The sequence below is a fragment of the Elephantulus edwardii genome, unplaced genomic scaffold (genome assembly GCF_000299155.1).
Source record: "Elephantulus edwardii isolate Elephantulus edwardi_28Jun2011 unplaced genomic scaffold, EleEdw1.0 scaffold00054, whole genome shotgun sequence".
Taxonomy (NCBI): domain Eukaryota; kingdom Metazoa; phylum Chordata; class Mammalia; order Macroscelidea; family Macroscelididae; genus Elephantulus; species Elephantulus edwardii.
This window is the reverse complement of record NW_006399804.1, coordinates 6906518-6915789: the sequence shown is the minus strand read 5'-3', so window position 1 is coordinate 6915789 and position 9272 is coordinate 6906518. Positions and strand designations below refer to the sequence as shown.

Below are 9272 nucleotides of genomic sequence, written 5' to 3'. Positions count from 1 at the left end.
ACACACACACACACACACACACACACACACACACACACACACACCCCGGATGATGCCTTTAGATCCTCAGGTAGTTCTTGAAGATTTGTAAGAGTCACCTGAGGATTCTGTGAACCTATAATCTTATATTAGAATACAAGTTTTCAGTTGGAAAATCAAGTTGAAATGAATTCTTTTGGGGCCCTGAATTAAAATGGAATTATAGAATTTGAAGAAAGAATTTTAAAATTTCAAGTAATGATGAAAATAATTTTTTAACATCAACATAAAACTTTAACTGATAAAACAATAGGAAAGCCCTAGTTTGCTTTGATAGTCAAATCACAAATAATTTTCACTCACTCATTGTCACTGAGTGGAAACTGACCAATAGCTGACCATCCCAGTGGATTTTTAGAGACTGTAAATCTCAAAGAGAGTGGCCCTCTTTCTTCCACAGAGTTGCTGGTGCTACCACGTGCCTTTGGATTGGCAGTGTGAAAGTCCTTATCCATTAGACTACTGGAGTTCCCTTAAATAACTGTATTACTAATAACTAGATTTTCAAGTTTTCTTAATTTGCAAAATCCTTTTTCTTTCTTGCTGATTAACTGGAAACAAACCTAAACAACCCCAAGACCTACTAAGGTGAAATTCACATGCAAAGTTAACCATTTTAACATGAACAGTTCAGTGGTACACAGTCCTTTTCCAGTGTTGTGCTACTAATACCTTGCTCTCATTCCAGAATACTTCTATCACTCCCATGCAAAAACCCTTACTCACCAAGCAATTTCTTCTCTTCCTCTAATTTCCCCCTACCTCTGGAAATTATTCATCTGCATTCTATCTTTGGCTATGTCTTCTCTGAATATTTCTTATAAATAGAATCACATACTATAGAACCTTTTTATTATTTCCTTTAAATAATGATTACTGAGTATTTTTCATGTACTTATTGGCCATTTATATATTTTCTTTGGAAAATGCAAGCCCTTCAATTTTTTTAATTGTGTTTCTTGGAAGAGTCTTTCAGATCTTGTCCTATGGGAAACCAGTCTGCCTTATCTGTACAATATTGCTATTACGAGATTCCCTGGTTGTATGTTCCTAAATCCCTTTGAAAATACAATAGAGGCTAGATTGTCAATATACGTATGTGTGTATGTACATGTGTTCTTATGTATGCATGCATTTTAATTTCAAATGATGCTGATATTTTGAGTAGATTTTTTTCATTTTGTCACCCAGTATGGATGAGATGGGTAACCATCACCCACCCACTCTCCATGGATGAACTTCTCTGCTAGTTGCTGACAACATCAAACAGAGTTGTCATTCAAGAATGACAGCTCTGCAGGGCTGTGCTATCCCAGTGTGCCGCTGTCCTGGCTGTCACTCATTGGGGAAGCACCTGCTCTTCTCCATGACTGTAACGGGGCATGGGCATGCATCAATACCTTACCCCACCCCCAGTATCAAATTGAGATGTCTAAGCCCTGCAAGGAGGCTGCAAAATCAAGACACCAATCCCTACAAAGAGAAACTTCTGAGAAAGCATATGCGTGCTTTAAAAGTGCACGTTTCAGTACTTACTGTGCATTAGCATCACCTGGGGATCTTGCTAATATATATATTCTGATACAGTAGGCCCCGGGTAGAACCTGACATTCTGCATTACTAACAAGCTTCCAGGTGATATTGAAGTTTCTTGTACGTGCACCACCCGTTGAGTAACAAGGCTCTTGAGCATATCTGTTTATAGAAATTATTCTTTTAAGATTCCCTTCGAAGTTCTGAAACCCAGGGACAGTGATAAGAAATAGGGTATAAATCAATTGGATCAAACATTCCTTATATTCCTGGGTAACAATAAGAAGTCTTCATTTTCGCAATACACTAGGAAAACTTTTAATTGTGTTCTTTTACACATTTAAAATATCTGAATGATCTTATATCACATACAATCTCACTGAGAGTGTAATGTGACTTTAAAGAGCTACTTGGTGTTAACAGTTTTTTAATGATCTCTTTCCTTCATAGCCTTGTTTTATTAATGTAGTTTATTTTCCAGAAGTTGCATGGTTTCAGCAAGCCAAAACTACTGTTGTGGACAGATGGTATGAAGAACACAACCACAAAACCTGCCACTCAGAGTGTGACAGATGACTGTAGCAGCATAGAACTGTCCCTTTGTTCATTTTGCTAATGAGTGTCCTCATTGCTGTGGGAGCCTGAATAGTTAATTACTTGCAGTTCCTACAGCTGACAGATGGTGGGGACAGAGCTAAAGACTAACCTGTAAAGAAGAGAAGTTGTAGATTGTTAGGTGGGGAAAAAAAATCTTGTTTTCCTTGTGTGTTCTTTCATGTAGTGCAATACCTTCATTTGTCTTTAACCACTGTAAATTTACTACCTGTAAATTTTCAGTTTCATCTAATTTTAAATTTTTGTTTGTTGTTGTTAGCTGCCAACTCCTAATGACCATGTATCCAGTGAAACAAAACTCTACTACCAAATCCTGCATCATCCTCAAAAGTGTTGCCCTTTTTTAGCCCATTTGTGCAGCCACTGTGTCAATCCGTTTTGTTGAGAGTCTTCCTGTCATTACCCCCAGCTAACCTTCTACCCGAGCTTGATGCCCTCCTTTAGGGATTGCCATTTTTACTTTCAAGGAGCATTCTGGTTGTATTTGTTCCAAGATAAAACTGCTGGCATTGCACTGTACACTCAATAGTCTTTGCCAATTCCATAATTAAAGTTCATCAATGCTTTTTATTTTTTTTATGATTTCTGTTGTTTTTCATTATTCATTGTTCAACTTTCATATGCGTGTGAGGTGATTACAAATATCATGGCTTAGGTAAAACATGTCTTAGTCCTCAAAGTGACATCTTTGCTCCTGAATAGAGAAAAGATCATTTGTTTTCTTGACTCTTGGTTTTATGAATATTGGTTGCAGACTCAAACAAAATTAAATCCTTGGCAACTACAATTCTTTTCTTCATTCTTTCATCATGATTGTGCTTATTGGTCTAGTTGTGAGAATCTTTCTTTTCTTTATTTCGAAACATCATACTGAAGGCTATAATCTTTGCTATCTCGATCAGTAAATGTTTCAGGTTTCCTTCATTTTCAGCAAGCATGTTTGTGTCATCTGCATAATGCAGCTTGATGATGAGTCTTCCTCCAATCCTGATGCTACATTCTTCTTCATGTAGTACAACTTATCAGATCTTTTGGTCATTATAAAAATTGAGCAAGTACGATGGGACGATACAATCCTGAGATATAAATTTCCTGATTTTAAGTCATGCTGTATCCCTTTGTTCTGTTCAAATGATTACTTCATGGTCCCTGTACAGATTCTGCATAAACATGATTAGGTCTTTAGAATTCTCACTCTTGAAAATGTTTTCAATAATATAGACTACACAGTTGGATGTCTTTGCTTTTCACCATGATATATCTGATGTCTACAGTAATATCTCCTGTTTTGTGTCTTCTTCTGAATTCAGCTTGAATTTCTGACAGTTGCCTGCCTGTATATTACTTCAACTAATCTAAAATTACCTTTAGCAAAACATTACTTGCATATCGTTTTCATTATATTGTTGAATAATTTCTGGATTCTTTTGTATCACCTTTTTTTGAAATAGGCACAAACATGGATGCTAGTCGTCTTCCAAATTTCTTGACAGTGAGAATGTCCAGTGTTGTATCCATTTATTGAACACCTCAAAAGGTATTCTGTGGATTCCTAGAGACTTGTTCTTCCCTAATGCCTTCAGTGTAGCTTTGACTTTTTCCTAGTCTGTCTTAGTCTGGAAGCTCTGTTGAAACCTGTCTATTGTGATATTGTCCTGTCCTCTGCTATTAATTGAAATACTGGTGGAATCACTTCCAATGTCACAGCAACATGTAAGCCCCAATGACAGACAAGTGGTGGAATTCATGTTTTGTTTGTAATAGTCTACTATCAATGTGCTTGTTCTGTCACTATTAGAAGAAATATCCTGAAGTTTAATAAGGCTGCTGCTGATTTCTAGAAATTCTTTTTAGACTAGAAATACTTTTGTTGATGGTCTCAATTTGAATAACATTTAGGCAATAAATTCATGACTGGTGACTGTCTTTTATTTGGACAATAGTTTTACTTCTTAATTACTAAAAAGATATGCTAGTTCTCATTAGCTAAAAATTTTTTGGGTTTGAAAAATTTTAATGAAGTGTTGCATCAGACTCAAGAGGATTTACAGTTGGACTGATTGCAATATTTAACAAAATTATATAATATTTAACCCTGGCTAATTATCTTCATTAGTAGTTATTCTTTGAGTTTTAAGATTTTTTTAGTGTACTACGAAATATTTTAGCTACTTATTTTTCTTTCAAACCATTATGATCACAAAACTTTTTCATAATATCTTTCAGAGACTTATAGTTCAAATACAATTCTAATAGGAAATTAGTATGGAGAGAAACATGATTTTATTTTTGTAGGCATAGATTTTATTCTTATTTATGTGCCATCATGAAATTACTACCCAAAAAAAAAAAAGGTTTAAAGATTAAAGTTTAAAATGTATCTCTAGTGCATGTAACAGTTTTGAAACAATGTGTATATAGCCTTTAACCTTTTTAGGATAATCATATACTTTTAAATATACTTTGTAATAATTTGAGACTGCATAATCCCCTTAGTATATTGCCACAGTGAAGCATAAAGTTCTGCACCCAGTTTCTACTATGCATTATATCTTATTTTTTTTTAAAAAAACCAACAACTACAACAACTGTGTGGCACTAAAATCTAGACAGCCATAAGAGAGTATATTCAGATGTTTTCAATAGCTTTGAAACAGACAAGAGGGAGGAAAACAGAGTCGCTGTCCCAATAAGCTTCAATTGCGTAAGAAAAAGGCTCTGCCATAATGGACGTGGCAAGATTTAAACAAAAGACGCACATAATAAGAATGTAAATGAGTTTGCTTTACTAAAACTATAACTTTAAAGTCTTTTGTTGTAAGTTATCCTGAAACCTTCTTACAAGGTAATCACTGTTTGCATAGAGATTTAAACCGAAGTCTTCAATAGCATTAAACGCCTGCACAGTCCAAGTGTGACAGGCATGCAAAGCCACGTTAATGTTCAGAATATGAATTGCCTCTGGGTGGCTCCTCCACCCAGCAGAAAACCAACTGTGTGGATATCCGTGTGCCTGATGGACTCCATGCGGCTCCCAGCCTGAAAACGTCACCGCTTTGACATGTGATGTGCTCCTCCTGACACTGGCAGCACTGACACTGGGAAATGCCACAAAGGCAACAAGCCCCCTCCTTAGCCATGCACTTTGCCACCCCCTGGCGCTGCCCGTCCATGGTCTCCCCAGTCTGCCTAGTTACGGAGGGCAGTGCTTCAGACATACACAGAGGGAAGTGTGGGTGGAGGGGCCCCAGCTGCCTTCCCGGACACAGCTTCCATAATGAATTGACCTGAATGATGAGGGCACACAAACAGTATGATATGCATTATTCCTGTCAATAAAATGTCCCCATGTGTTGTGGTCTTTGTACATAATGTACTGCAGCCTTTCTTCCAGAAAGCTCTATTTAGTCGCTTTCCTTTCTATTATTCATATTATAAGTGTGTAATAGTATTCAGAAAATTATATGATAGCTCTTCTGTATCTGTATTGTCCTTGCACTGCATATTCAAATCTGTGGCTCCCTGCTTAGATTTATGGAATTCTTCATCTTTCAGGAGTCCCTTGCCAAAGTGCTCAGCTTTCCAAAAGTATCCATAGAAAAGGAAAATTTGGAATGGAAAGCGGAAAATGAGAGACTGACTGAAATAATTTCAGAACTTGAAGATGAGATACAATTCAGAGTGAAAGAAAATACAGTATTAGGTAATCTTTTGAAGTCAGTTTTGAAAGACTAAAATTCCTGATGTTGGGTTTATTGTGTTTTGTTGGGTTTTTTTGCATTGATGAATGACTCTTTTAAATTGAAATATCAGCACAATTGGTGAAATCATTCTGCGTCCGGCTTTCCCAATTGTTGCCATGCACTTGATTATTCACATGCCTATTTACATTTAAAAGAGCAGTTGGATAGCCAACTTTTCGTTTTACTGAAGATAGGACTCCTTGCTTGCTTGTAGTTATACTTCTGAGCTGTCCTACTTTAACTCACTGTTGTTTTCTCCCCAATGTTCTAATTAGTGCTGTTCTTCACTTACAAATGTTACTAACAGAAACTCCTGCTGATTTCTGCTTCATATGCTTAACTAATTATTTAAAATTGATAAATTTACAGATGCAAGTATACATAACATGTAAATACTTTGTGGAGAAACAGAACCAGCACTTCTAGGGGGGAAGTGCTAGTACTTACTAAATTATTTTGAATTTTTATATTAATGTTAGTTTAAATTTCTATATTATTTTTAGGTACATATTTTCATTTGTATATTATATTCCCACTTTTAATAAAAAATTTATTTAGAATGCATTTCCATGATCAAAGTTACATTTATTTATTGCACTCTTTCATATATTATTCTTTCAGTTATGCAAATTATCATAATCTTTGTTGTGAAAAGCAATGAAGAAGGAATAAAAAATCTTTTTTTATTTGGAATAATAGATATTTTAACAAAGCATTGATGAAATCAGATCTATTTCAATGTCCCTGGAATATCAGATTCCATCATGCCAGTGTAATTTTGTTTCTCTTCAGATGTGGTATCATGCTTCCCCACCCACCCCCAGGTTTTCGTAGTTTTCCTGAGTCATAAAGTGGCACCTGCTAAAGCACTTTGTATTGGCTGTGACTAACAGCAAAAATGTCCATCGCTAGTATTGATGAAAAGCTTTCGGCCCTCAGCCACACTTGAATCTTGAACTTAGTTCTTAATCCCTATCTGACCAGCCGTCTGAACAGCAGGAAGAAGGCTATGAATGTCAAGGGCAGTTGTGAAGGTCACAGTCCTGCTAGGACTTTGGTCCACCATGCCTGCCAGCGGTGTGCAGCCTGCCTGAAGCACGCAGTTTGAATACAGGGGCATAAGCATGTAATTTCATGGTTGGCCTCACTCTTCTTTTGTTTACAGAAGCTGAAATTTTAAGTCTGAAAGAGAAGGCAGAAAAGGATCATAAAGCCATTCAGAGGGTACTGTATCTTTTTTTACATTGATGAATGACTCTTTTAAATTGAAATATCAGCACAATTGGTGAAATCACGCAGTGTGCTGCTTGTCTGGCAATACAGAGAAAAGTTGAGTTATACATCTAATCTCCTCCATTATACGGGTATGGTGGTTTGAAATGAATAGAGATTTTTTCTTTATAAATAAACTTATGTGTTTGTTGTTAGGTGCCATTGAGTTGAGTACAACTCATAGCAACTCGATGAACAAAAGATCTGAAACCTGGTCTATCCTGCACCCTCCTCACACTTCCTGACACAAGAGCCCATTACAGCAGTAATCACATCAATCTACCTGGTTGAGGGTCTTCCTCTCCTTTAATTCTTCCCGGCATCATGTCCTCTTCTTTTATTTGAAATAATTGAGGATCTACCTTCTTGACTGTAACAAAACTCAAAGTTAAAATGCATAAGAAGTTCAAAGATGTGTTTGAGATTGTGGAATGATTGTAGTATTTAAGAATGAACTATCCTGTTTTCAGATCAGATGTGGGGTTATGTATAATGTCTCTGTATGTGAATGAATTTGGCTTATGTTGCTCAAGAAAATATATGTTTTTAGCAGGACTTCTTTTGCTATCTACTAATTTAGGCTTTCTACTCATCCAATACAGCAAGACCATGACAGTTCCTGCTCTTTGTCATATAGCTCAGGAGCTCCTGTTTTGGTTTTCTGTATGTTTCCTACTACAGAACTCTTGTTCTGCTGGTTTAAATTTACTGACACCTATGAGGGGAAAAGATGGAAAATCTCCTCCTGTGCTTGAGTCTTATTGTTGGTCTTCCCTGCCCTATAGTATCTTATCATCAATATAGTCCTGGTGTTTACCATAGTACGTTGCATACTTAAAATTATTCTTGAGTAATTTTAGACTGAAAATATATGTAGAGTTCACAAAATTTACAGTTGACAGAAGTACATTCACAAACTCAAATTGCATAAACTATTTACCACTACTTTTAAAAAGCAGAATTAAAAAGAAATGTTTAAATTTAAGTTAATTAAAATGAAATAAAATTGAAAATTCAGTTTCTTGGTTGCACTAGCCATGTTTCAAGAGCTCAGTAATCATCTGTGCCTAGATGTAGGTTCGAATTTTAGCCAGGCTACTGTTGTAGTTCATGATCTTTTAATGTTTAAGATACAAATTTTTCAAAGGGCTTTACCCACAATAACAGTGAAAGCTCAATTATAGTTCTTTTAAAAATAACTTCAAAAGATAAGTTTAGCATCTATGGCAATCAAACTTTAAAATGAAAAATTAAATCTCAATTTTCTAGTTTCTAGTTCCTTACTGAGAATATACCAGGTTCTTATACTGAGATACAGCTATTCTCCAGATGTTTAACCTGTGCTGCCATTTATAGAAAGGAAAGGTCCACATTTACCACTGTCTGTGAGGAGGAGTATAGTAAGAAACCAAAACAAAAAGTTTCACCATTAAAGCACCAATTGAGAAGAAAGGTTTTCTATGAATGACTGGTTATACCCCATGTGAACATAAGTATTCCAATTAAACATTAGATTAGCTTAGATTCATTGTAGCACTGTTCACAATGGGGGTGGGGGAGGGAAGAAACCAACTAGTAAATGAATGGATATGTAAAATGTGCTACATACATGCAATGGAATATTACTCAAAGATAAGGGTAAATGAGTTCTCAAAATATATTGGAACATGACAAAGATTAAGTTTATCATGTTGAATGAGATAAATCAGTCACCCTCTTCCCTAAAAGGCCAGTCAATTAATTGCTGTTTCTCAGTTTTTATGAATGACATGAGAAACTAAATATGGATCTTAGCTAAAAGCAGGAAATACCAGAAGAATGTATATCTGTGTTTCATTGATTATGCAAAGGTGTTGGACTGTGTGGATCATAACAAACTGTGGCTGACTCTGAGAAGAATGGGAATCTCAGAACACTTGATCGTGCTAATGCAAAACCTATTCTTGGACCAAGAGGCAGTCAACAGAACAGAGCAGGGAAACACTACATGGTTCAAAATTGGGAAAGGTGTACGCCGGGGATGTGTCCTATCTCCATACCTTTTCAACCTGTATGCAGAACAGATTATCC

At 36.0% G+C, this 9272-nt stretch overlaps 1 protein-coding gene across 1 annotated transcript in view; it reads left to right on the top strand.

The window, feature by feature from the left end:
• LOC102861313 (CDK5 regulatory subunit-associated protein 2-like) overlaps nucleotides 1–9272 on the top strand; it is a 138201-nt gene that overhangs the window by 92729 nt on the left and 36200 nt on the right. The window contains exons 6-7 of the mRNA XM_006887102.1: nucleotides 5743–5890; nucleotides 7096–7154. Of these exons, the coding sequence (XP_006887164.1) occupies nucleotides 5743–5890; nucleotides 7096–7154 (207 nt within the window). The remainder of the gene's footprint in view (nucleotides 1–5742; nucleotides 5891–7095; nucleotides 7155–9272) is intronic.